We start from the raw sequence: 27,797 nt of genomic DNA on the forward strand, positions 1-27,797 counted from the left end.
GTTACCAATAACCAACCTAGGTTTTCGCACCTAGGTGACAGAAAGAAAGCCCATTCTGATCAAGTTTAGGTCAAATATATTAATAAATGTATACCGTGTTGTTTAATTAGAGTAGGTTTCAAAAGTCTTAGAAGTTTCCATAGAAATACGTTTTTCAGGGCGAAAATAAATCTATCCACACGGATGGGGGCGGTAAAGAGCTCATGAAGCTTTTCTGAACAAACAAGAAAGAACTTTTTGGTGACGTCACCGGCTTGTTGTGGGAGAAGGCTAGAGGAAGATGGCGGGGTCCAAGGTGAAGCAGGACATGCCTCCCCCAGGAGGCTATGCTCCTTTCGACTACAAAAGAAATCTTCCGAAACGCGGACTCTCGGGTAATTGCATTGCATTACATTCTTATCTACCGAAATATTTGAGAGCCGATAATTATGTATAAATCAGTGACACTGGCTACTACATCAACAGCGGCAAATGCTAACTGGTCAGTGGAACAGAGAGAAGCTAACATGTATCTACTATAACTAAAATGTTTATGTTCTTGAATACTGGTGAAAAAGTTTACAGCAAGACAAGAAGGATATTGTTGTGACAGTGACGTTACATGAACATGTCGAGCAATAAAATCTTTTAATGCAAACTGTTGTTGACAACGATGACAGCTAACTGGCTAATACACAGGCTCTGTCAGATATAAGTCCTAAACAATTACAAATTGGTCCTCCACTTTTGATACCCTCAAGTTAGCAGTTAAAGTTTTGTGTCGTACTATAATTTATAACTTACAGGTAAATAAATGTTGACTACTTGTTGACATGACGGTTAAATCTGCCCTAACAATATGCTAGTCCATGCCATAAACAAACTCTGCTAATGTGCATATGAGAGGAAATAATCCACATAGATATTTTATATAAACTCCAAAACACTATCTTTTCTGTGAGCAACGTTTTATTGAGTTAAAATCGAAATAGCAGGTGAACATCTTCATGTAGCCTATTAGTAACATTACGTACATCCACACCATTAAGATTAACAGTAAAACATAGAAAATCACTGTAAACCTTCAAATACCTATTTTTCTTAATTCCACAACCTTTCCCTTCCTTGTGGGTTTTCTCTGTAATTAACAAAGCAGTCTTAATCGCACAAAACATTGGCTAATTTTTTTGTAAGGATGTTTCTGTGCAATTTATAAAGTTAGCAGGAGTTCTCTATTATTTTTTTCAATGAAAAACAAATAGTTACCCAATTTTTGGGGTTATTATGACTTTCCTATTGTTGGTGTAGTGGAATGAAAGCAGGTATCATTTTATTTTTCCAGTAAAAATTTGACATATTGAACTTCAAACTTGCAGTATCGTGACAACCCTGTTATAATATGGAGGCACAGTAATGTCACAGGTTTGAGGGAGCAGAAAATACATGCAAGTTTTTGTCCACATGTCAAAAATTGCAACACTTGGAAAGAGTTTAACAAGATTTGTGTTTAAGACAAGACAGTGCAACAGATAAGAGTACAATTAAAATACTAAAAGGAATTAGGCTAAGTCTGTCTAGATGCAGGGAGTGGTTTAATCATAATGGATTTTCGACAACTCTAAATAAGTTGATATGCTTTCTCAGTCTACATACTGCTGTTGCTTTTATCTTTATGAACAATCATTGCGCTGGTTCAGGCCTTGATAGAGATCACTTTGTTATTTTATTGATCAACTTAAAGTTCAATCAGGTCAGGTCAGGTTGGGAGGCATATGCTGGTTCAGCACTTTGCTACAACAACCTTGGTCCTGTACTGCTCTGGCCTCCTGATGGCCATCCTCCAGACCTGCACCAGGCTCATGCTCCATCTTTCCAGGTATTCTCCCTGCTGATTACTCCACGACACGGTTGTCCTCGGTGTCTGGTCAAACTCAGCAGGTCCTCGGCACCCAGTGAGCTGGATCAGTCCTGGGAAAGTGTGTCAGGTGCCTTTAAAAGCCCAGTTGCCCTTCCCTAATCAAGCAGCTACCCCCACGCTTCTGACACCAATGTGCAGAAGTTGTCACAAAGGAGTCCAACCGGTGCCTCTGTCCATCAGTCGACAGCCAGGCCTCATAAGAGTATAGTTGAAGCCAACCTTTTTGAATTACATATCTGTAGATCGACTGATTAGTTAGATGACCAATTAGTGCCTTTCAAATCCTACAGTCTGTTGATATTAAGCGTGCAGTTATGGATTTGTGATGACCAGAGCTGAAGTGAGTAAAACCAGCTTTAATTAGAACCAACAGCCTAAGTGTAGTTACTTAATGCCTCTAGCATACCATGTTCACTAATGATTTTGCCCTACTTCACATAAACCCAGACATGCCTCTCCTAATGTGTGCTCATATTAGAAGTAGCCCGTAGAATATTGTGCCCTTCATTTTTTTTTGTCATCAATAGACTCATACCACTGTTATAGCAGAAATTATGATTATGATTCGTTAAATAAGTCTTTACATCCCAATTCTTCCACATGAATACTCCATCACTTTTGTCTCATTTAAACTTAACATGGCAAAGCCATGGTTGAACTTCGGGTGAGGCTGGGCAATGTATTGAGTTTAAAGATATGTCAATACACTTTCTAACTAGGTAGAGGGTTAGGCGATCTGTAATCGTTAAAATTTGTATATTTGTGTTGTTTTGGGAAATAAAGAGGCCCGCGCAAATACAATACAATACAAAACAAGAACTTTATTTATCCCCGAAGGGAAATTCAATCGTCTGGGAGTCTCATCTGTTTACTTTAGAATTATAAAGCCTAATTGCTGATGGTATGAAAGATTTTCTAAGTCTTTCTGTCCTGCAGGGCAGGGATAGGAGCCGTCCACCACTGTTGTTTCTTTACTCATTGAGGGGAGATATGAAGTGGATGATCCATGTTTCTCAGAATGGCCTCCACCTTGCTCAGTGCGCGTCTCTCCACCTCATCCTCCAATGAGTTCAATTTGATTCCGACCACAGAGCCAGCTTTTTTAACCAGTTTGTTCAGATGCCTTGCATCCTTGTGTTTTACACTGCCTCCCCTAATTCCCCCCCAAATGTTCAGTTAAGACTGTTTACAGTAAGATAAATGAAAGGCAATGTGCTAATTGACAACATGATAATGTTTTTGAAATGTTAAGCATTCAAATCTTTTGTATGGATGCACAAAGACATTGGTTTCTCATTGGTATCTGCCAGTATTGGCTCTTTTAACAATAGTGGCCATTAGCAAATAATGTGAGCATGAACTGATGTTCATTGTAGATGTTGTGTTCAGTTCAGTGTTGGCTTAACCTACCTAACAATTGATTCAGAGAAGACATTTACTAGGCAACATCTGTTTTCAGGGTCAAAGATTAAAAGTGTCGGCATTGTAGGAATTTTACACCAAAGACAGTAAAGGGAGGAAAAACACATCAGTCAAAATCTACTCTGACTTAAAAACGATAGCATCTCTTTTATTAAGTTTAAAAAAATAATAATCCTGATATCTGTTTGATACAATGGCAACCAAAATGCAAGTCCAGCACCTAATTAAAAAATTGAAGGCATACACATGTACCATATCTATATTGCACTAATAGGATTGAAACAACTAGAAAATTGGCAGAGGCCCTTTTCGGTTCCAAAGACTTCTCCAGTTGTTTCACATGTTTTTTGTGAATTCAGACAGTGCTGTCGCTCATTTAGTTTAAAGTGTGACAGAGGGTCATTATGTTCCCCTACGTTTTGATACCACTGGTTATTAAAATAATGGAGATTTAATCATTTTGAAACACATAGTATTTAGAAGAAGGCAGTTTTGGAAGAAATGTTGATTATGTTTTTATAAAATTAAGAAAGTTTCTAGGAGTTTATCTGCAAATTTTGATCATCTAAAATTAAAAGTTGCCCAATATTGGTTTTCATTAACTTATAATTTTGTTCAAAGAGGTTTCAGTATCATTACATTTTTACTAGGCTCAAATAAAAGTTTCACGACCCATGGTTATTTCTTTGCACAGAAAAATATCAAGATATATTTTGTGTTGCCATTCAGAAACAACAACAAAAAAAAGACGTGATTATTGGTCCACATTGCCCAGCCTTAAAAAATACTGTGCATTAGTCACTTTATCTTCCTGTTGTCTTGATCACCTAAGCCAAAATGTGAAGAACTTGATTAATTTGACAATGAGGGAACAACCTGTGAGACCTTTGCTCTACTTTTTGCTCTACAGTGGTGTTTTTTTAACCACCAGATGGAGACACTGAGCTGTATTTGGCATCCTCGTTATCTTAGAAACCAACATGTTCAGCACTCACTGGCTGTAATTACATTCAACTATTCTGTAAATAGACTTTTAAGACATTTTGGTAGCTATTAGATTTAAGGTGCCTGAAATTGTCTGTCACTGTATGGGGTGGGGAAAACTATCAGTTTTCACATCACATTTATCAACAAGGCAATTCCAAGTGCTTTACATAAGACATCAAAACGATGACGAAGGCAAAAAGAAACATAACAGAGAAAAAATAAAGATTATTAAAACAGCCAATAAAATCTACAAAAGATAAAAACAAAGATCATAACATGTCGTCTGTGGTGGATCGCTCCTCTCCTTACTGCTTCCATCTCAATTCAGTGGTTTAGGCTACATTATTCTCAATCACCCAGCGTGCGTCTGAAGAACCGGAGATGACAGCGCACAAAAGTTGAACTGGCTTTCTTTATAGAGAAGAGAGTTGAGGTGAGAAGTAACTACTGTGTCAACAGATCTAAAAAAATGTTTGCAGTTCCTGTTGTCAGTCATCACATATTGTAGCTGTTTTCATTCTGAGGTCTCTTTTTATTATTTCCTAAAATATTGTGTATGGGTATAAGAATTTCAAGGAGGCGTAGGCTTGCACCATGAGTATTCAGTCCATGTCTACAGTTGGCTGCATACAACAATCAGTGAGCCACAGACACAGGAAAGAAACAGCTGAAACCACTGTTTTCTATATATGACACTGAAAGGGCTATTAACATGACACTTTTTGGTTTTACTACTAGGACTTTGATCCATTACCTTAACAGGTGTAGAATCTGTAGTTAGCAGCATTTGGGTCACATTTTGCTGTTGTATATTTGCTGTGTGCAGAAAGATTTCTGTGGAACAGGTTTGACGTCGCCTTTCTTTGTGGCAGATGTTTGAAACTGTTGTTTGTTAAAGTCAGTCGCATGACGCTTTCTTCAAACAAATCTTCTTTTGTCAAATGTCATTTATTGTGAAAGTTAATCACATTAGTTGAATGTTAATAGATTTATTTTTAAAAAACATTATAATTACCATACCCGAAATGGTCTTTATGGGTCTTTGATTCTGGGCAGTGTCAGCTAAAGACCACAATAAATGGGTTTTAGCTCTTAGCCTTTATCAACATTGGAGACAGAGCAGAAAAAGCCTCTTAGATACAGGGAGTCTGTTTCTTTCACAGTGCATATTTTTCCAGTAAAATTCTTCAATGTGCACAAGTGTTACAGGCCACTTTATTGTTATAAAAGATGCACACAAAGTAAGCCATAACAAGGAAAAGTAAAGGAAGTCCACCTAACTCTATAAACATTAGAGGATATATTATTATTTCTATAGGGAATATAAAAAAAGCCTGTAGCTGTAATCAGCATAAACTAAGCAAAAATCTACAATTTTGGTACTAGCATTTAAGTGTCAGTGAATAGAATAATGGCTTTGAAACAAAAAGCATGTGTAATACGATGTACACCATTTTATCAACAAGTTATGTAAGGTGCATTAAAGTAGACAGTCGTGTGCACCATAGCTCATTTGCACAAGTTTAAACAATCTATGAATTACACAAAAAACACTTCAAACATTCAAGAAATGGTCTGTTTCTCAGTCCTTTCAGCTCGTCAATAGCTTTTAACCTCAAACAATACACATTTTGTGCATGAGGAAAAAAAAAAAGTCTAGCTACAACAAAATTGTCATTTCATCTGAAAAGTTTTTGTTCTCTGGTGAATGCTACTTTCTTTTCCCATGATTAGAGTTGTTTGTCTGCATCTTAAACATTGTAGTTTCATGTCTAGAGCAGGTCTGGCAGGTTCTGGTTAATGTAAATCATCTCAACTTAACTGCCATACAAGTATGTTCATATACAAACATACGTCCTGCTTCAGACTGATTCAATGAGTCATCAGTACCTGCAGGGTCTTCTGGTGGCGTCAAGTACACTTTAAAAAAAATGTAACTCTTTCTGTCTGCGTAGCATAAAGGGAAAACTTGAGTTGTTTGTTTATTAGAGCTGGGAGATGTGGGCCAGAAATCATATCTGAATATTTTTAACAGAATGGCAATATACTATATAAGTCTAAATGTTTTTTTATCTTTTAAGAAATAACACAAGCAGTGTATTTTCTAAGTCAATTCCACGTGGGCCAAATTTCACACAGCCTGCTGCACAATATGTAAATGACAATATAGACATAAAAAATTACTTTGTACACAATATAAAACAAATAAGATTTATCTTTTAAGCATCAACATTTCAAACACATACTTGTGTAAGTAATTAACAGCATGTGCCTGTAGTGGTTCTCATAAACTCTTACTGAGTGTTAGGCATGGCACATTTTTTAAATGAACAAGAACAATGAACATATTGAAATTATATTTACTTACCATATATCTTGTTAAAAAAAACAAAACAAAACAAAAAAGACAACAACAATTTATCCACCTTAACTGGATTTCCCAGCACAACTGTAAATCATGTTTAAATATGTTGAATTAAATACTGAGACTGCACTGACAGAGTGGTGGGAACTCTACACCAGCAACAAATGATCTTTGTTAAAATGTGTCAGACAAATATGTGACTGATCTTTTCTTCAATCTACAGGCTATAGCATGTTCGGGATTGGCATTGGCCTCATGGCTTTTGGATACTGGAGGATGTTTAAGTGGAACAGAGAGAGAAGGTATGATACTTTAGATTGTTACCCATAAATCATTAGAAGTCAAGGTTTTAGAGATGTGCTGAAGCTTGTGTTGATTGATCTTTGTGCATCACAGGCGCTTACAGATTGAGGAAATGGAAGCCAGGATAGCTATAATGCCGCTGCTGCAGGCCGAACAAGACAGAAGGTGATCATAAAATTTAATAATATTTTGTTTTTTTCAATAATTTGTTGCTGGTTTCAAAGATTAATCTCAGAAATTAACGGTTAAATTTTTCTTGATCAGGACCTTACGGATGCTGAGGGAGAATTTAGAGGAGGAGGCTATTCTCATGAAGGACGTCCCAGGTTGGAAGGTACAAAACTGTCTTTATGATCCCTATATATGAAAGGGCTTGACATCTTACATGTTCTATGATTAAAGCAGGCTTTGCTTCATTTAGATAGGAAAATGAATTACAGTACATTTAGTATTCAGGACTGTACAGGTGTTTATTCTGTGAATGTTAATACTGTTAGAGCTTTCAGCAACAGCTTTAACATAAACCTTGTTTGTATTTTAACCTCCAGAACAAGGAAATTAAAGGGAAGTTTTCCAACTTTATGGTTAATTATTTGAAGGCCTCAATTTAAAAATAGGAAAAGAGGTCTACACTTGTACCGATCTTTTTTTTTTCCAGCAAGGAGATCTTACAAATATATGTGGATGTTGTGCTTGGGATGTCAGTGACTTAGTAATAATACAAACCATTTATCACACTACAGGTCGGTGAGAGCGTCTTCCACACTGAACGCTGGACAGCCCCTCTATCAGAGGAGCTTTTCAACCTCCGACCCCGTGAGGAGCTTTTGCAAAAGCGTTTTGGTTTCTTGTCGTACATGTAAGCATCAGTGTCCAGAGCTCCACCAACAGCTGCCACCTCCTGGACCTAAGCCCTTGCTCAATACAGATTGTAAATGTTCAATATTAAAGTATCTTTTTTTCTGTACACTATTCTGGTTTATCTGTTGTATTTTTACGGTGTGGATTGATTGATTGGATTTCAAATTCTGTCTAAGTCATGCTCATAAGTTTAGATACGGATGAAAACATGGCATCATGCAGAAAGCTAAAACTTTATGTAGTGATAAAAAGGAGCTATGTATGGTCACACAACTGTGTGATCATTAAATAATGAGGTAAATAAACTCATTCAAATTGCTCAGAAGTTAAGTTGATATCTATGGATAAATATCCACAGCTGCACCATCTTCATTGTAATGATTACCTGTATGTTAATTGCTAAAGGGTGTTTTTCTCTCATGATCACTGTGCAAATTCCATACAGGGCTTTACTGAGTGACGGCTGGCTACTGAGCCATTAGGAAAGTAAAAGATCAGTGAGAAAAGGTGGGTTGGAACTGTATTAATAAGAAAAAGGGTGTTGAAAGATATCCAAAGATTTTGAATACCAGACAGTGGTGTTACTAGTGTAAATTAGAAGTGGATCATATATGTTGATGCTGCTAGGAAAGTTAGCCAGAATGCAAAGAATGTACTTTATCTTGAATACAGGCTACACTGCAGGAAAGCAGTATCACTGGCAGATCTACAACATGGAGGCACCTACACAAAAGGGGCTGTGTGGCTGGTTTATTATCGTATCAATCCCACAAAACATAAGACTTAAAATGTGCCAAACAGTACTGAGAAAAAAAAAGGTTCTGTAATTGTCATCATAGTTTTTGACCCTTCAAATCATTGATTCACTTAAGGGAGATCTTCAATGTGCAGTTCATGAAAGAGAACCAAAGAACTTGTGGGACCTGGAGCATTTTTGTCAAAAGGATTAGCAGCTCTACCATCTGAGAATGGCTGTTGCAAAATACTGGAAGCTGTCGATGCAAAGATGGCAATCTACAGTGTGAAAAACAAGTGTTGGAAATGACCTTGTCTGCCTATGGCTGATAGGTTCAAAAATCTACCAGCCACTCTCATTTTTTACCAGACACATTATTCCAACAATCAGCACAAGTTAATGAGGTTTTCTACAGTGGTCAAAGCTAAAAGAGAGTCATAGTTTTAATACAGGGAATTTTTTTTTTAGTTATACAAAAATACTGGCATGCTCTGTATGGTTCATAAACAGATTTTTTAGGCTGGTTAGTTTCCATAGCCGCCTCCTTAGATGACGATTTAAATGCAACCAAACCTCCATGGAGGTTCATGATAGTTTATTATGAACTTATATTTTGTTCTTTTTGTGTCTGCACATGCCAGGATGTCTTTAGAACTACTTAGACATGACAGGACGAGTTTGGCAAGATAATAGATGCACCATTTCCTGCACATCGCTCACCAAAATGAACACAAACTCTAAGATTCTTGCAGTCATGTCAACTATATTTAGGGCCCTTTGGTGAATGAGCAGGTGGATCTGCTTGGCTCTGCTTTTTAGGTCAGTTGTAAAAAGCAGAAAGCCATGATTATGGTTATCAACTGTCAAAAATCCCATTACTTCTATTTACCTGCCCCTGAGGCTGATAGCTGTGGCAAATTTACCTGACACTCCTGAAATTATCCGCAGTTGGTTGGGTGCCAATTTCCCACCTCATGAAAAGTGATATTAACTATTGAACAGGATGCATCTGATTGTTTTTTTATATTAATGCATTGAAAAATTACATCTTTGTGTTGCCTGATGGGCTCAACTGAGTCCCATTGAATTGAAAAGTGTTTTGCCTTATCACTGGTGGTATCCTTCAAAACTTAACATTTATACTCTAAATAATGAGCTAAACTACACAATGTCATGACCAGTAGTGATGCGGCAGCACCAACCAGAAACAGTGATTATTGAACCAATATTAGTTTATTGGACTAAGGGCTCTCATTAAAAAGGGCAATCTATGTATGAAATCTAAAAAATAGGATGTTCCAGGGCAGTAGTCCTCTCTTATCTATTTACAGTAGAATCCTCTTACATCAGTACCACTAACCATTTTCAAAACTGATTTTTCCAAGTGGATTCATGATAATTCAGTCTACTTATATATATACATACATGTTCATATTTATATATACCAGTTAGCAAACAAAGCCTGTCTTTATGTTTCAAGTAATGACCATTGCAGACTGACCCCTTGTGGAATCATTTATGGAGTATCAACCTTCTCATTTGATTTAAATTGATCCATTAAGCTTTGAATTTTACAAAACTCTTAAATGCAAAGAGCAGATTAAGAATTGCTGAAGAAACAGTGGAATAAAAACCAAACCAGAAGCCAGTTTCATTGTCTTTTATTAGAAAAATATCAATCATCTCCAACATTTGATATCAAACATGGTGATAGTATTTAATGTTGACTTGCACCAGAGCAACATTGCACTGTCCTTGTCTTTCTATTTTAGCTTGATCCTCATAGGTGCTGCCAGCTGGACCTAAAAAAGGACGCGAGGATTTTCAGATAGGAAATTTCTAGTGCACCAGTCACAAGACATGGGGGTTTCCTCCCTTTAATAAAAAAAGGTTATACCTGCTATGTGCATCCAACAGCCATCTCAAGCTGCTTTCTTCAGTGCTGAGTTCAAGTGAAGCCTTCAGCAGTCAGATCAATCTAAAGAAAAAGAAAGACATGAATTAAGACTAGCAAACAACATCTGACAAAGACAAATCACAACAAATGCATGCAGCCCTATTTATGATTCTGAAACTCACCGCTGATTCATGTGTAAGGGTACAAGAGAAACAGAATAAGGTCTAGAGACACCTTGCACATCAATTAGGACTGCTGAGGGACATTACTGGAGCAAATTTGAGGACTACTGCAGTGAACAGGAGTGGACTGAGCACAATACTACCCACGACTTAGAGGCCGCTTTGTGGTGGACTCAGGTGGAGCACTACAATCCAGAGGGGCTTCTTAGAAACATTTTCTCAAAGGACTTTTATGAATCAGAATCGGGCAGTGGCCATGGCATGTTGTAGGCAACATCTGAAGCAGAGTACTAAAATCGACTAACTTGAAGGCATTCATGGAAACAATGAGAACTTAGTTTGAAGGATGTGAGCAAAGCAAAAGGAGATTTTTACCTCACGTGCATTGGCCTATTCTCTCCACATATGACCTAGGCAAGAGCAGCTTTCATCTCTGATGAGCACTTGTTGGTAGGCGCAACACTTCACTCTCCAAGGACTTGTAGGTTTTTGAAGTAGCTGACCTCTTGAACGTAATGAAGCATTAACAAGACCAGACACCAGTTTGTTTTCCCTGCATTTCCATGTACTTATGCAGGGTCTTGATACTCATACTGCACTAAGTTTTCAGCAGAACATTTGATGGTTTAAAGAGCTGCACTGGATGCACTGGGCTAAAAGCCATTTTTAATTTTAGGTCTTAGCAAATCAGACAGGCAGCTTTTCAAACTAAACGCAACTTTTGAAATGCACCCAATTTCAGCTAACCCCTCTAACAATCTACATTAAAACGAATCCAACTATGAATTCCTGCAACTGTCGCAGTTTGAACTCCCCCATGCGATATAATTCGAAATGCAAAGGAATCGAGATTATTTTCCACAGTCTGTTTAATAGGCTCCATGAAGCCGAACTGACAAAGAAAAAAAATATTGATCATACAAAGAACATAAAGTACAAAACTGTTCCCGGTGAGATATTACTTTGGGGAAACGTAGTTACATTTTTCGATCACTTAAACAAGATTAGTCCATTTTACAGCACATTTAAAATGCAGATGTTGAGCAGAGCACAGAAGATACCTTGGACAGACTTCATGAACAGCCGGCTGCTTCGGATGTGTAGTTCACCAGTCTGAAAGGAATTCACTCTTTTGGGAAATTGAACACACAGGAGCCTCGACTAAACTAAGTTTTTAATTGTAAAAAAAGGAATTTAGCATAAAAATCCCCCAAAAGCCTGTTTGAGTATCAGAGCTCGTTCTTTTCACTCAGTTTAAAACCTGGCAAGACGTAGGCCAGTCACAGCGACTGACAGGGGAGAAAAGGAACAAAGAAAACAAGCCCCATCGGATATTTCAATATAAAAAACAAAAACAACAATCAGGAAAAACTTATGTGCTGGACAAAAAGTCTACAGCAATGGTAGTGGCTGTTCAACGAAAAGCCATGCGGAGAGCTGCTTGATCCCCATTGTGGGACTTAAAGTATTAATCAGATTACACAGATGCCTTTTAATTTTCAAACGACCTTTGAGGAATCAAGATGCCCAATCAAGCAAGATAAGAGTCTTGAACTGCACTTTGTAACATGGTTTTTTAAGGAATGACCCAAACTCATGGCTACATTTTTTGAAGATGCTTGAGCTACTACAACATAACTACAAAACTAAGGTCAGCAATAACACGTGGACATTTTTCTTGAGGAGCGCATCTTTGAAATACAGCCAGCCAAGTGATGATCTTGAATCAGGGAGAGATGTTTACTCGTGTGCAGCTGAGGATAAGAAGTGGGCACACAGGTAAAGACACTGAAAGTTCCAACATTGGAGTTTCACAACATCCCCTCAACCCACCAAGACAGTCCAAAAACCCTCCCTCAATTTGTGTGTTAGGGGCTCCATCAGCTTACATACGAGAAATATCCGATTAAGGATTCACTGTTTAAAGGGGCAAATTTTGGCAGTTTAGAAAAAGGCATCAACTTTTGCTCAGGTACAAAACTGAGGGCAAACATGATACAGCTTCTCATATGTTGGGGCTGTGAGATGTCAGATTAAATGTGATGCCTGGTGTGATTTAGAGTTCATTAACTACTATGACCAATATATCTAACAAATATCCAATTATTATTTTTTTTGGATAGAAGTCACACTACCTTAAATTATTTTAAGCTAATGACCAGCTTCCAAATCTAGATTGATCTGTGAAAATTTTAACAGCCCCAACATAAGTCTACACACACAGTACAAATGCATGTCATTCATACTTACCATAGCCTTCATATCCATCGCGGTAGTTTCCTTGGCGTTCACCATATCCACTCTGACCCCTAAAAATTACATGAGATTTTTTAAGTTATCTTACATTACACTTTGAATAGCAGCTAAGTCAGGAAGTCACGACTGTGATATCAAATGTCTTGCCTATTTTCCCTGTAGCCGCCACCACCGGAGTACCCTCCACTCCTGTATCCACCACCGCCACCGCTTCCAAAGCTCCTGTCTCCACTTCCGAAGCCCCTGTCAGTATAACTTCTGTCATTGTAGCCTCTGTCACCGTAGCTCCGTTCACCATTGTATCCGCCACCTTTAAATATAAATTAAATCACAAATCAAAATCAAGTACTGTTTGACAATACAAAAATTAAAATGAATTTAAAAGGTAAATAGAGGTATTCCTGATGCAGACTGTCAGTCTTCACCTCTGGAGTAACCTCGCCCACCTCTCCCCCGTGATCCTCCGAATCTTCCACCGCCACGGGGTCCGCCAAAACCTCCTCTAGGGCGCCCACTCTTGCCTGCTGCGTCCACGCGAATTGTCCGCCCATCAATTGTCTGAAACAAAAAAGCTAATGTTAACTAGATATAAAAGTTAAGGAAAGGTTGGTGCCAGGTGTCTTATGATACAATTTTGGATTTTAATTCTCACTTGTACTGACTGTTACTGATAATAGAAAAATTCCATTCATCATAATTGTACAAAAGTTCTCCAAGGATCTTTGGCAAATACAAAATAATTCCAATACAGGGCCAGTATGACTTTGTAACGCTTCATTCACCCTTTTTTTATTTTAAATTTTGAACCTCAATTACACAGATTAATTCTTTTTTTAAAATTTAACTTGGAATTCATAAATGATTAATTCTGCAATTCCATTAAAGGATAAAGATGCAAGAAATAACCGGTTTGATTGAAATTACACAATAAACTTAAAGTGTCATAAATATACAACATGTGCAGATTTCTCACTTAAATCAAAAACAAAAATGAGCATTTAATGTTCCAAGTCATATATATTTACCTTTCCGTTCATTCCTGACATGGCGTCTTTTGCATCGTCAATGTTATCGTATTTCACAAAGCCAAAACCGCGAGATTTCCCGGTCTCTTTGTCTCTAATCACATCCACTGAAAGGGGGGAAAACACAATTATATTCAAACTATCGACTGCATCATGCTTAATTTGGCATTTTTGACTACTGTTGACCGTTAAAACGGCACAGAAGCGAATAGCGTCCAACCTTTTTCAATGGTTCCATATTTGCCGAAGGCCGCGGCCAGGGTGTCCTCGTTGGTATCAAAATTCAGACCTCCAATGAACAATTTACCCTCGTCCGACATCTTCAATGTAGCTAAAACAAAAAAAGAGCCACGTTAAGATTCGTGGAACAAGCAGACAAAACTAAATCAAAGCCTCGGCGGTTGGGACCGTTATACCGACTAAGCGGTCCACATGCGCATAGCAAAAGTAGGTCACGGATCCCGTTTCACACATAATACGAATCAACCGCAAATAGCAAGATAAACTTTTGCTGTGCTTTTTATTGTGTTCCTTTCGGGGGGAAACGTAATAAAACACGTAATATTGAAATTCCTCCTCCGCGAACTCAAGGTGGGTAAGGCTTTGGGCCTGTAAACGTGGTAGGGGGTTGGTCGGCGGATTACTTCATGTTAATGCGAGTTTTGCTCCAGCGCCATTTTGTAGCAGCGAGCCCATGGTCATCCCTTTTGTTTCGGATAGCCGTATGCATCAAATGCGACTGTAGGCCTTAATGGCGCGGTTACAGAATATGTATATAGCACGAAAAATAGCCCTTAAAACGAGACATGTTCTCTCTTGCATTTTCAACCGAGCATACACACTAATTAATCTTTTGGCTCAAACATGTGTCGTTCAGCAAATTAACTTAACAGGCATTAAGAAATTCTGTTAAGACTATTTCTCAAATAAAAATTAAAAAACATTTAACAGACAGAAGCTTGCCTAAAAAAAACCTTAGGTATTAAAAAAAATGCCATTCGCGCAAGCATGTTTAATTATTTTGAGTTGCACCTTGATTTAAAATAAATGCAATAAATTTACCTTATGACTGTAGTGCACAATGAAGTCAAGCTGAGCTGCTGGTCGAATGAGAACGGTGAGAGAGCGCGCTTCGTCTTTTAATACACCGCGATGACGTCTTCTTCTGTCAGCTAATCTACAGATCACATAGTAGCACAAAGGAGCTACACTGCCACCCACTGTCCAAGCCTTTTTACTAAATTTCTCTACCAACTTCACTGTTGACTTGATATAAGGAGCATCTAAAAAATTTGATTATCATCTAGAATATTTTTTTTCCGTGATTTACTCAGAAAGCTTAATTTCCATATGCTTTAGATTAATTTCATACAAAGTGAAAATTTCTAGACTTTTTTTCCCCCTATTCTTATCCTGATGTTTATGGCTTACAAAAACCCACGATCTGAAAATATTTAAATACTGTGGAAAAGTCAAATTTGAAAAGGTTTCCAGTACCGTCATTCTCTTACTATGGCTCAATACACACAACTGCAATCATGGGGAAGACTGCTGAGTGACTATCATCCAGAGGACAGTGTTCCCCTTCACAAGGAAGGTAAACCACTGAAGCTCACTGCTGAAAAGGCAGGCTCTTCTCAGAGGCTGTATCAAGGCATATTTATGGAAAACTGTCTGGAAGGGAAAAGTGTGCTAAGAAAAGCAACAGGCATGAACGCAGCCTTCAGAGGATTGTCAAGCAAAGCAGATTCATGAACTTAGGGGAGCTGCACAATGTGTGGGGCTCCTAGTGTCATGCCAGTCCTGAACCACAGACATTGTTATAATATTCTCACCTGGGTTGAGAGGAACAAAGAACTGGACTGTTGCTCAGTGGTCCAAAGTCCTGTTTTCACATGAAATTAATTTTTGCATTTCATTTGGAAATCAGGGTCCAAGAGTCTGGAGGAAGACCAAAGAGGCACAGAATCCAAGGTGCCTGAAAAAAAAAGTCTATTTTCATGATTCCACCATGTAGACACAGACATCCCTATTTAATTACTGTTCATCTGCTTTAAGTACAGCTGTTCACATATCATTACAGTACTTTTAATCGTCAGAGCATGTACTGTATGTTTAACTGTTTGGGAAAGTATGAGCCGACATGGAATATTTGCATACCTGATTTGTTCGTATTATGTAGACTCCTTCATTAACATCCATTACATTTTTGTCAGCTATTGAAATTACAACATACACAATCTGCCTATGTGTATGTGATAGCAGCATGCTGACACTTGTACCTACTTTTTGGGTAAATGTCAATACAAACTTCTACATAAGAGAACTGTGAGCCTTCATTTTTACATAACAACCTTTCAGCTGTGCTCCCTCTGACACAACAGGTGCCAAAAGCCCAAAAAGTAGTAAGAATATTAATTATTAAGACACATAGTCTACACATTAATCACAAAAAGCCATCTAGTTAATTGATGAAGACAACAAAGTTACACTCTACTTGTATGAGGGGGCGTCAAGCACAAACATCTCTGTGCTTAACATTTTTTTATTTTATTCTTTACATTTTTTGTTGCTTATTCTTACATTTAGATAGTGTATTGCATAAGAGAAACATTATAGAGGGACGTCCTCTTCACAAGACAAAGCAGTTTACATTCAGGACATGTACAGCTAATGCTTTGGAATACATTAAACATTCATCAAGAGGTTATTGTATGAGACACCATGTCTAAGATGACCTATGCTACATATCAATGACAGTGGTGTCCCTGCTGGACAGTCTCAGATGAAGCCACAGACTCAGAACATTGTCAACAACAGAATACAGACTCCTTGGATATCTCCTAAAAAGACTATAAAGTAAAAAAATCCCTTGTTGTCCCTCAGAAACATTTGGTGGTCCCTGCTGCTCTTTTAAGTTTTCACAAAGTCAACTCTGGTCTGGATGATGGTACAGCTGAAGTACAGCCAGCAGACTAGGAGCAATGATGAGGATGATGGTACGGGAGAGACGCTTGGGTGAGGCGAAACTTTCTACGAGTTCGCCTGTGGGTCCGCCTCTGTTGCATTAAAAGTTGCAAGCGCTCTAGCTTACAGTGCAATGCCTGGTTCTCCTGTGAGGGTGCATGGAGGGGTCGACTCTTCTCATCTACAGAAGAGAAACAGTACATCACGTTATACATGCTACTAAAACATTCATCTTGGCATGGAACCACACAATCAAGACTTTTCTTCAGGCGGGAAAAAACTCTGCATAAACAGAATGCAGAATGTAAATATAGAATGAAAATTCAGGATTTAAATCATTAGTCATTTATGGAACCAAATATTTTTCACATACTGGGTCTAAAAAAGGTCAGATTTTACAAACAGAAACATCAACACCAAAATAATCATTTAAAAAAACCTGCAGAAATCAAAAAAACATAAGCAAGAAGCCAACAGAAAACAACTTAACCAACAGCATTTCAACAAAGCTTTATTTGCATCTGAGCAAAACACCTGAAAATATCCTGAGTGAACTGCATGTGTAGATGCAAACACACCCAGATTTTACCCAGAATTTTCCCTACAGGCCTGATATTTTCTACTTCTCCCAACCAGGTCTGCCCACAGAATTGGCTGGGCTCCTGAAAACTGAGCAAATGGGCCTTTCCAAGTAGTGATTCACTGATGATATGGATCACTAGCACTGGTGCTAGCGTCCTGGCTAACAGTTACCTCATTTTGGAGCTGAAAAGTGGGTCACGCTATCATTGTGTTCTGATGTTCAAATTACTTATTCATGCAACTTTTACCCCCTTTTCTTATTATTGTTTCCACCCATTTTAAAACATTATTATATAACTTGTATTGACACTTTTTTACCTATTTTTGTTACTTTTTAACCCCTTTTCACTACTTTGTTTGCAAATTTTTGCCACTTTTAATCCATATTTGCCACTTTCTGCATAATTTTGCCTCTGCAACTTACTGTTGCCATGTTTAACTGCTTTTCACTATTTTTTCTGTCCCTATTTTGCCTTTCTAAGTCCATTGTTTCTGTATTTAACCCATTTTTGCCATACTGCAATTACTTTGAACCACTTTTTCTCTCCACCATTTTTGCCACTTTTTGCCAATTTTCAGCTTTTTTGTCTCATTTCCCCTAAAATATACTTTCAGTTCTCTCTATTCTCACATTCTGACGTTTGTGCATATCAGATTAACAATTAAGTCTGACTTAACTTTTCTAATGGTTTAGTTTAGTGTGCCCATCCACATTGTTAACATTACAAAAGAAAACACAATTTTGTTTAAAGAAAAGTGGTTTACATAAAAAGGACTATAATGTATTACAGCATAAATAAATACAATTATTTGTGTTGCTTTGATAAGAATGATTATTATTAAAGTTAAATTAAGTTAAAATGTGGTTACCACAGATTAACTTTTCAATGGACCATGATTTTCCTGACCTCCATGGACCTCCTGGCTGGGCCCCAGAAAGCTCTCCTCTTAATCCCCACTTAAGGGCAGCTTTGACTTCAACCCTTCACTGTCCGAATGGCAAACCTCAGGAAAATTTCCGGCTGTGATGGACATGTGTGAATATGCAAGTATGAAAATGTTCTGGGTAGTGCGCATGTATGAAAAGAACTTAGTTATATTGGGAGTCAGATGGACTTTTATCACAGGCCCAAAAAGATAGATCGGAGTGATGAACTGGGGTGTATTTCTGCATAAAGAGGAAACATAAATGCAGTTTTTAATTCTGTATAAATCTATGTTTCTACTGTTGGTCAACGCTCACCTCTAGTTTTACCAGGGTGCTCTGTCCTTTTGATCTCTGATGTTTTACTTTTTACTTTCCCCTGTTCGTCTGCATAGATCCGCAGGCCGGCTGGAGGGTTTGAAGTCAGAGAGTGCAAGTGAGAGATGGCAGGTGGCACCTCCCGGTGGTGGAGGGCAGCTCTGAGGAGGTCATTGAGGATCTGGAGGATAATGGAGATGCCACCACGAGGATGGTTGATGCCGCTCGGACTGTTAGGGGCCAGAGTCCCTGAGGGGACCAGAATAAATATTAATAAAATGTAAAAAAGAAGAACACATTCATTTTAGTTTCCAAGAAAAATCTTTAATTGGGTCAGCTGCTCAAACATGATTACTTCATGATATTCATTAGAAATATATACATTTAAAATTTGAACAATCTCATTTATTGTGGTAAATTCAGTGACCTGGCTGCTTTACCAGCACGATTAAGGATGTATATCTGACTACAGCAGAATTGTATACATTTACAAGGGAAGATGGAGGCCACAAAACAAGAACAACACAAAGGCAGTGTGAAGGTGACTCCATAGCAGTGGGAACCACAACAAGCTTCTTTAGGTTTCATGCAACCCCCCGTCCTTTGTGTCTAGGTCATCACGCCTCAAAACTGTCTGCTTTCGCACCACTGCAGGGGACCCGGCTCTCCTCCCAATGCAAATCACCAAGATAACCTCCTCTCTTTCTTTTGATAAACAGAGGACAATCCCCTCTCTCAGCTGTCTCTGACCCAGCGTTTCCATAACACTTGATGCTGAATAATGTCCCCCACCCCACTGCTGGGACCCGCCCAAAACCCAAGCCAGGTGGCTTTCCAGGAACCGAATAAACAACAGTAAGCCAGACAACATGAATGGTATCTGAGGTTCATTCACATGAAACATCCTTTGATGTAGAGAAGATGATAAAAGTTCTTAGAATGTTTAATGCTACAAAACCAGTTGGGTTTTGCCTGATAAACCCATACAAACCCTCAATTTTGGATATTTTGGCCATCGTCAGTTATTTGTTCACCCAAATTCGTGTATATGTTCCTCTATCTTTGTATTTACTTCGTATAGATGTTTTATGTTATTGCCAGCACTTATGTTGGCGTATTCTCCGCTGCTGTAGAAAAAAATGTCATGACAAGGGAACTTTGACCAAACGCAACTTAACTTGAGCAGAACCCTACTGTGCATTTGAAATAAGGCAAATGCATGCTATCTTCAGTCTAAGTTTGAGCTTTCTTTGTACCTCATCCGAGGACCCCAGCCAAGAGACAGATTGTCTTCCCCATGCCACTGCTGCTTTGCTTTTTGCATTCATGTTAATCATTGTTTTACTGCTTCTTCTAAGGTTAGCTATTTATAAATGCCGCTCTTTCTTGTTATTGTGAATTCCACTGATATAAGCACGCCGTGTCTGATGTAAATAAGTCCTCTAGACTTGTAAGGAGTTGGTTCCATGCTAGAACCAATTCTTCCGGCTCTAAGCCAATTCTTTTTCTATGGAAAACAAAGACCTGGTGACAGGTTAGGCACTAGCTCTTAACCAGCCCTGTAATCAGCTTGGAGGGAGAAGGGTATCATTTTTTTGCAGGATTGTGAAATATGTATCATAAAGACCCTGAAGAAGCTGGCACTGCAGCACCTAAAACCTTACTACCCTTTTCATGAACATCTCTGCATTTCGTAACATGTTTAGAGGATTCTTTTGCCCCCTTCACAAACAATAGCTCTTTCACAAATGGAGAAATGAGTGGTCACAGAAATGTGTCCTCTCTTCACTCCTCCAGTGCTTTTAACAACACTCTGCTCTGCCCCCAGGAGCCAATAGATATCTGACATCATAGATCCTACACTCTCTCACTAACTGGCTGAAAGTGAGCTTGTCACACAGCACAGAGGCAATCATCTGAAGCTCAAAATCAGCAGGACTATAAAACTTTTGTTGAACACGAATATGAGCAGAATGTTCCTTTTTACAGCTAAGCTAAGCAGGATGCAAATATTAAAGAACAGAAGTGGCTGCACAACACTGATGCCCTCTTCAGGAGAGAACATTGCATAACCCTGGTAAAGAGGCCAGCCATGTGTTAACCAGGGTTAAACTAGACCAGTGGTTCTCAACTGGAGGGCTGAAACCCAAAAATGGGCCATGAATGTGTGCCTCGCCATCTCTGCCTTTTCATAGGCCTGGGCACTGCCAGTGGTTTTCAGGCCCTTGGGACATCCAAAGCAAGACCAAGGACTCATGGCTACTACCTGCTTGAACAGTACTCAAGGCTTACTTGCCACATCCACTCCTTATTCTGCCCTAAAGGTGTGGATTATTTGGCCCTGGTCATATGCAAGGACATCCAGAGCACCACAGGGTTGTGTCAATCCTCCTTCTCTCCTGCCCAACAGTGCCCTTATGTGGCTTACTCACCAGATCTATGCCTTACTTCAGCCTAAATTTTGTGCCCTAACATGCTTAAAACTTAGTACTGTACAATCATGCATGTAAATTACTCAGTTTTGCTGTGAAAGTGTGATTATTAGGGCCTGAGCACTGAATGCATTCGTAGGTGTTTTATTTTTCTCCCCATTACCTATTTTTGGGGCATTAAACATGCCTGGATTTGCCTGAAAATTGTGTACACCTAAAACTGTGAGAAAATGTGAGGTCAAAAATGCTCCCCAGGAATTGCCCCAATACCGCCACCTTTCATGCTTTTACAGAACACCATCAAAAGGCAGTTTCACTTAGATTTATGAAATTTGGGGTGTTTCTTTTTCAGGGGCCATACTTGATCTAACTAGTCTGAACGATTTGATCTGATTGACTTGCACTTTGGCATAGAGCTAGATGAGGCATGGATGATGACAAGTTCCTTGGGACATTTTCATTAGTCCAAAGGCTGGCGAGCCATCACACTGGCATATTATTTTTATCTAGTTATCTTGGATCAAAAAAAGCTTGTTTTCACATGATAATGTTTTCCAGGTTCTCTATAAAACAAGCAAAATTTACATATTATCACAGAAAATTGAATTCATTAAAGTGCATCCATGCAGACTGTCTAAAATTATATGCTTTTTCAACCTTTTTTCTTTTTTAAAGGTTACATATTTTGTTTGTTTCAGCACACATTTTCTGAAAGGTGGAGAAAGAGAGAGAGGGGGGGTCGGGGGGTCTGATACTTGAGGGGATTTTGGACAGGCCAGGGGCACATATTTTTGCTAGAAAAGCCTGAAAAAGTGTATTTCACATAATATGTGACATTTTAAATAAATTGTTGATGTGTTTTTGAAATTTGGGTCACAATTTCTCATGAAGGAGGTGGAGGTGGACTCTGATGCAGCTTGGAACATCTGAGCTAGGCAAGTTAGAGTTACAGGAATTTTCCTTTTCCATTTTAAGTAGCATGTTAACATCTGACAGCACAACACAGATGACTGTGACTTCCCCTATACTAAAAGCCTCATCTCACTGTCATGTTAGTGTCATAATTTTAGTTACATACATATATTACAGCACTCATTGTGTCCTATATGAGAAGGTTGGTTGGCCCTCCCTTGAAAACAGGTGCAACGGACATTGGTTTTTATACATTTTTAAAGCCTTCATTGGAAAACTACCACCTTACATCTTAGACTTGCTGGAGTGGAGTTCAAGCTCTCACATGACCCGCTCCACCGATTGGTTAGTTCTTACAGTTCTCCGAGCTTTTACTGAACTTGGTAAAACTGCATTTTTCTTCGATGCTCCAAGCTCATGGAACAAACTCCAACAAACTCTAAAGATTGAAGTCTGACCCTCTCTTGCAGAGTTTAAGACCTTGGTTTCCAGTCATTTTGTTTCCAAATTTGATTGTTTTAATTGATTTCTGCTGGTTTTGACGGTTGTTTTTTCTTGCTTGTTTTAATGTGCTTGTAATCTTGACGACATTGGAAATGAGGGATACCTCAATGTCCTTTCGAGAATAAATAAAGGTTTGAATTGAATTGAATTGAAATTTAACCTGCTGTTATTGCCATTTTTCTTTTCATTTACTAATAATGTTATCATCCCTCTTGTGCCTTTGTAGCAGAATTCCCCCTCCAGAGACAACAATGGTTCATTTTATCTTAATGAAACTATACTGCAGTAACTGCTGCTTTCTCACCGTGTTGTTATCTTCTTCTCTGCTGCTCACTCACTTACCAGAAAAAGTCCCGGAGAAGACGCCAGGGGAGTGGCTCACAAAACTTTCAATGACTGCTCCCGGCTGCTTGCTTGGCTCAGTAGGAAATGTAGCTTGAATATTACACTGTAAAACAAAGAGGAACATGCAAACATGTAAGATACAATCAGGGAGATTTTTCAAGATGTAATATATATGTATTAAAAGATCAAGTGTTCAAATTTTGATGCAGGTGAACATGTAAGGCTAACCTCATTGAATGTTGAGGCGGGTGGTGGACTCAGGGGTGCAGGCATGGAGCTGGAGGGAGCAGTTGAACAGACTGGTGTGGCTGCTTGTAATGGTGAGCTGGGATGCAGATATTCAGAAGGCAGAGATGGGGTTGAAATAACTGGAGATGATTCGTGGTGAGTTGGGGTAGGACAGGATGGATGGGGAGATGTACAGTGACGGTGATTTGCAGGGTTAGGGGGCAATATGTAGGAGGCGGGGGCTGTTGAGTTCAAGGATGTCCTGTTTCTTTGAGAGTTCAGAGTTTGAGAGCCAGAGGAGTTGGGTCCTTGAGAGGAGCTTTTAGAGGCAGGGGGAGTCGTAAATCCTGCTGTGTTGGAGGAGAAGCAGGTTGATGTAGAGTCAGAAGGGCTTATTCTTCCAGGAAGGCTGGTTTGAAGCTCTCTCCTGCTCTTGGCTCTGAAATCCTGGTGCTGCTGCAGCTCAGCCACATTCTGTGCAGACAGCTGCAGCTGCACGTACATCACATGAGCCCCGATCCCCAGGTTAAGAGTCAGAAGTGAGCGCCCAGACAGGAAGTCACTGATCTGGAGGAAGTAAGGAGAGAAACATGTCAGAGTTAAATTTACAATCCTTAACATCCTTGTGTGGTGTGATTCGGCAACATCTATGGTTACCATGGTAATAGCAGGTGCAGTTTAACCATACAACACAGACACATGCAGCTATTTTTCTTGAAAGGCTAAATCTTTAGGATGTGTTTCCAGAGCAGACAAAAAAACCCACATCGATCTATTACATTCATGTATTGTTTCCTGTGAATTTCTCCTCTGTAGGTTTTTAAATGGCAACTGTTAGTATCGAGAAAGATTTTTCAGAAAAGAAAAACAGCTGTAATCCAGCACAATGTTTTACCTCCATGTTTGAGCAAAGTATGCAGCCGACCGTAGTACTATGGCTGTGATATGTAAATGACATGATGCAATAATGTTTGCATGTGTGTGCATGTTTCATAAAACATCAAAACAAGAATGTGTGGGGGTTTCATTTCCAGTAACTGCTGAATCATTTTCATCACGTCTTCTCCTATAGTAAAAAAACCCCACTCCCATCTTAACGTTATTCATGATTTTGTTTTACATCTGACTTTAGTCTTATCTAATGTTGTTGGTTAGAATGTAGGAGGGAGTGATGGTTAAAACTGAAGGAGACTAGTGTTTGTGGTTGACTTCCTCGTTGTAAAGTGGACAAAAGTACACAGCACCACTATTATATTGATATGTTATTTTCTGGCAGCTTAATGTGTGCAGCACAAGACAAATCTCCATAAAGGGACAATAAAGTGTAAATTATTATATAACATTGTATTGTACCATACCATACCATATCATATTGTATTGTATCCTATCATGTCAGACCATATTGTACCTCATTGTATGGTGTGTATGGTATCTTATCATAGTATGATCTATCATTATTATCGTACCGTACTGTACTGTATCATATTGTATATTTTACCGTATCATGCCATGCCATATCATACTTTACCATACTTATGTCATCGTACCATACTGTATGATATCATATCATCCCTTGACCCAGCTCCGGATAAGCGAAAGAAGATGTTACAATGTTATTTAGCAGACACCTTCATCCATGGATACAGTTAGACAGGTGTCCCAGGAGTTAGGGACCTTGCCCAAGGGCCCAATCAGGTATTGAGTCTGTACTGACTGTGATTCAAACCACTGACCTCCTACACCACAGTAGGTGGTGTAACCCACTGAGCTATCCAGCCATATCATAGCATATCGCATGGCATCGTATTGTATTGTATCGTATCACATCGTATAGTGCTGTACTGTAATGTACAATACCACACTGTACCGTCCCATAGGGTATCGTATTGTACCATACTGTACTGTACCATACCATATCGTACCTTACCATATGGTATGGTGCGATATGTTCACACAAAAAGTTTAACTCCTCCCTATTATAATGTCTTAAAAGTAGTGCTTTCAAAATTTTGACTAATTTCAATGTAATAGCTGGGGTGAAAAACGTGATTAAAAAAAGTATGCAAGGGCGATCTGGCCTATGACCCTGGGCCTCCTTTCCACATTTTCCACTCTCCCCCACTCCCTCATCCACATTTCCATGTCTATCCACTGTTCTCCACAATCAAACAAAAAAAGCCCAAAAATAAATCTCAAACAAAAAAGTATGCTGATTAATCATGCTAACTAATTAACCTGATGCCATCACACAACCAAATAAAGCAGCTTTTTTAACTTTGATTGGAACACAGGCAAAATTCTCTGTGCTCTTAATTTTTTATAAATTTATGGATAAAATCCATATTCCACAAATTAGCATCCTAAATGAACAAGTAAGGGGATAATCTTTGTCTCTTTGTATCCTTTCAAAAGCTATTACAAAGATTTGATGCCATTCAGAAACACGTTCTTTTTGATTGTTTTGTTAATCTTATCTTTAAATCTACTAGGAAAGCAATCTCCCAAAATTATCAACATATGCATTTGATTGCAGTTAATCTATTGCAAAACCTATAAGTAATTAGATTTTTTTTATAATCGACTGACAGCACTAACTAAAGCTAATTTCTGGATATTGCAGCTTGTTTTTTTAGGCTATACATGAACATGTATGAATACAATCATTATTGCTACGATTTTAGCAATAATGATAATAATTAGGGCTCTCAAAGACAAACTTTAATCACAATTAATTCCAAAATTTCTGTTGTTAATATTCACCGTTTTTCATTAAAACTATTTGGTTTATTTTGGATTTTTTATCTCCTTAAACCCAGGGTAGCTGACTTCCTTTGAGGATACAGAGAAGCATTTATTCTGAAGAAAATAAGGGACTTTGGGCAAACTGGAGATAAAGGCATGCACTAATCTGTGGATAAAAGAACTTGTTATGAAATGAAAAGGAAATAAGGGAATAGTAAAAAAGGAACAACATAAGGTGCAAATGACTTTTGACTTGTCCTCTGAGTTGTCAGTAAGTTTTTTCAAGTTATAGTAATGAGCAGTAGTGAACTTATTCTACATCACTGTGGCTGCAGGGAGCTGCTTCTGTGGCCTAACCAAAGTATGCTAAAAGGGACAATAAAGCATGTGATTAATTGCAATTCAAAAGGAATTATGCCTTAGTTATGGACCCTAATTAATTGCAATTTATGCTGATAGTCCTTATGATAATCTTTAACACCCTCTAATTTGAAAAAAAAAAATCTTGACACATGATGAGTTTACTGTTATAAAAAGCTTAAGGGTCATGTGAGAGCAGATTATTTTTACCCGTTGAGTGCGGAGAATCTAAAGAATATTTAGACGACACATGAGCTGGGCACGTGACGGGTTTCTGTATGTTTGGTCTTTCTTTCATAAGACAAAAAAATTTTTTTTACAGCTGATTTTGTTTCCAGTCATGAATATGACAACATATTCTATTCAATGCAAGCAGTTAGATGTTAAAGAAACACAGCAGTATTGGTGCACAGCTAGATTAATCATGTATGAATTCAACAGGTGGTAATTCATTTAGCTCTTACCTGGACTTCTGTTAAGCTCTCCAAAACATCCATGATACCTCTCTCAGCTCTGGCAGTTGAGCTCTGTGACAGCAACAACAAAAGAAACCCATACTTAACATAATATTGGGAGCAGTTAATTGTGTTGGAAAATAATAAGGAATGTTTTTTGCCAAGTACAAGATGCCCTTTCTTACTGCTATTCCAGCCTCAACCACAGGGACCAGGGTTAGTTTGCTGCCATCTGTTACACCCAGGTCCAACAGTTTACCCGCAGTCAGCTGCCTGCAAGATTACAGTCACTAAGTCAGTGTATTTAAGTCAAGAAATATGTTTGATCTCACATGCAGCAAGAAGAAAACTCACTTGTCTTTATGGAGGAGAACGATTCTGTCTGTTTGCATCCTGAGTTTGTGGGAGATCTGAGCCCTTAGCCCCTCCACGGTTTCTCCTCGGGAGACACTGAGCTCCACTGGGCTGCCGGTGGTTGAGGTGATGGACAGACGCATGTTGAGCAAACCAGTGGAGACCCCAGCCTCGCAGCATGCAAACATGCCCGGAGTGAAGCTACAGAGACCCTGCTGCTGCTTCTGCTGCTCCATCCAGGTGACTTTATAAGAGGTCCGGATGAAAATTCAGTTTCTCGTCGCAAGGTTGAACGCAGGCAGTTTTTTTCCTCTTTGTTTCTACTCCTCATTCCTCACTGGACACTGAGAAACATTTGTTAACATTTACAATGACGAATACCAAACGTTTCAGCCACAAGAAACCTTGGCAGATGGCTCTACAGTGAGAGACGAGGCACTACTTCACCGAGTGTAAAGCACCACATCCCTGTCAGTGTTAGCTCCGCCTACAATGACACGCCGCCAATCAGCGAGAGCCCCAACACCAGGCAGTCTCTGCTGTCCAATCAAAACGTGTGTTTCCTCACATAGCTTCACCGTGTTTAGTGCTTCACTCACCATTCATAAATGATGCAATCTGGTCAGCTCTTTAAGTTGAGAACAGACTGTCATCATGACAACGTACCTCACAGACAGAATGACAAATAGTGAATACTTAATCACATAGTGGAGACCTATCTGAGGATAAATAATCTCAGGGT

At 38.7% G+C, this 27,797-nt stretch overlaps 3 protein-coding genes across 6 annotated transcripts; 1 reads left to right on the forward strand and 2 right to left on the reverse strand.

Annotated features, from left to right (window-relative positions):
- The first annotated feature begins 237 nt into the window (after positions 1 to 237).
- On the forward strand, positions 238 to 7,946 carry ndufa13 (NADH:ubiquinone oxidoreductase subunit A13). The gene is made up of 5 exons (XM_041804356.1): positions 238 to 374; positions 6,895 to 6,973; positions 7,068 to 7,139; positions 7,239 to 7,308; positions 7,718 to 7,946. The coding sequence occupies exons 1-5, from the start codon at positions 281 to 283 to the stop codon at positions 7,835 to 7,837; spliced, it is 435 nt and encodes a 144-aa protein (XP_041660290.1). The 5' UTR covers positions 238 to 280; the 3' UTR covers positions 7,838 to 7,946.
- Positions 7,947 to 10,216: 2,270 nt separating this feature from the next.
- On the reverse strand, positions 10,217 to 15,112 carry cirbpa (cold inducible RNA binding protein a). Of its 4 annotated transcripts, XR_005992758.1 has the most exons (8): positions 14,994 to 15,112; positions 14,152 to 14,262; positions 13,932 to 14,038; positions 13,332 to 13,464; positions 13,054 to 13,216; positions 12,901 to 12,959; positions 10,469 to 10,549; positions 10,217 to 10,373 (listed from the first exon to the last, which is right to left on the reverse strand). XR_005992758.1 is itself a non-coding variant. In XM_041803330.1 (7 exons), exons 2-7 carry the CDS (start codon positions 14,249 to 14,251, stop codon positions 12,391 to 12,393), a joined length of 555 nt encoding a protein of 184 aa, XP_041659264.1. In that variant the 5' UTR covers positions 14,252 to 14,262; positions 14,994 to 15,112; the 3' UTR covers positions 11,502 to 12,390. The 4 variants fall into 4 exon arrangements, 3 of the variants coding, with proteins under 3 accessions (XP_041659264.1, XP_041659262.1, XP_041659261.1); XM_041803330.1 differs by lacking the exons at positions 10,217 to 10,373; positions 10,469 to 10,549 and adding an exon at positions 11,502 to 12,404 and having other exon boundaries at positions 13,353 to 13,464; XM_041803328.1 differs by lacking the exons at positions 10,217 to 10,373; positions 10,469 to 10,549 and adding an exon at positions 11,502 to 11,763.
- Positions 15,113 to 16,439: 1,327 nt separating this feature from the next.
- LOC121520615 (midnolin-like) lies at positions 16,440 to 27,481 on the reverse strand. Its single transcript, XM_041804162.1, has 7 exons — positions 27,056 to 27,481; positions 26,887 to 26,974; positions 26,711 to 26,773; positions 23,145 to 23,711; positions 22,914 to 23,019; positions 18,724 to 18,972; positions 16,440 to 17,079 (listed from the first exon to the last, which is right to left on the reverse strand). The coding sequence occupies exons 1-7, from the start codon at positions 27,289 to 27,291 to the stop codon at positions 16,907 to 16,909; spliced, it is 1,482 nt and encodes a 493-aa protein (XP_041660096.1). The 5' UTR covers positions 27,292 to 27,481; the 3' UTR covers positions 16,440 to 16,906.
- Positions 27,482 to 27,797: the final 316 nt, after the last annotated feature.

This window comes from Cheilinus undulatus, linkage group 13 (assembly GCF_018320785.1).
Source record: "Cheilinus undulatus linkage group 13, ASM1832078v1, whole genome shotgun sequence".
NCBI lineage: Eukaryota > Metazoa > Chordata > Actinopteri > Labriformes > Labridae > Cheilinus > Cheilinus undulatus.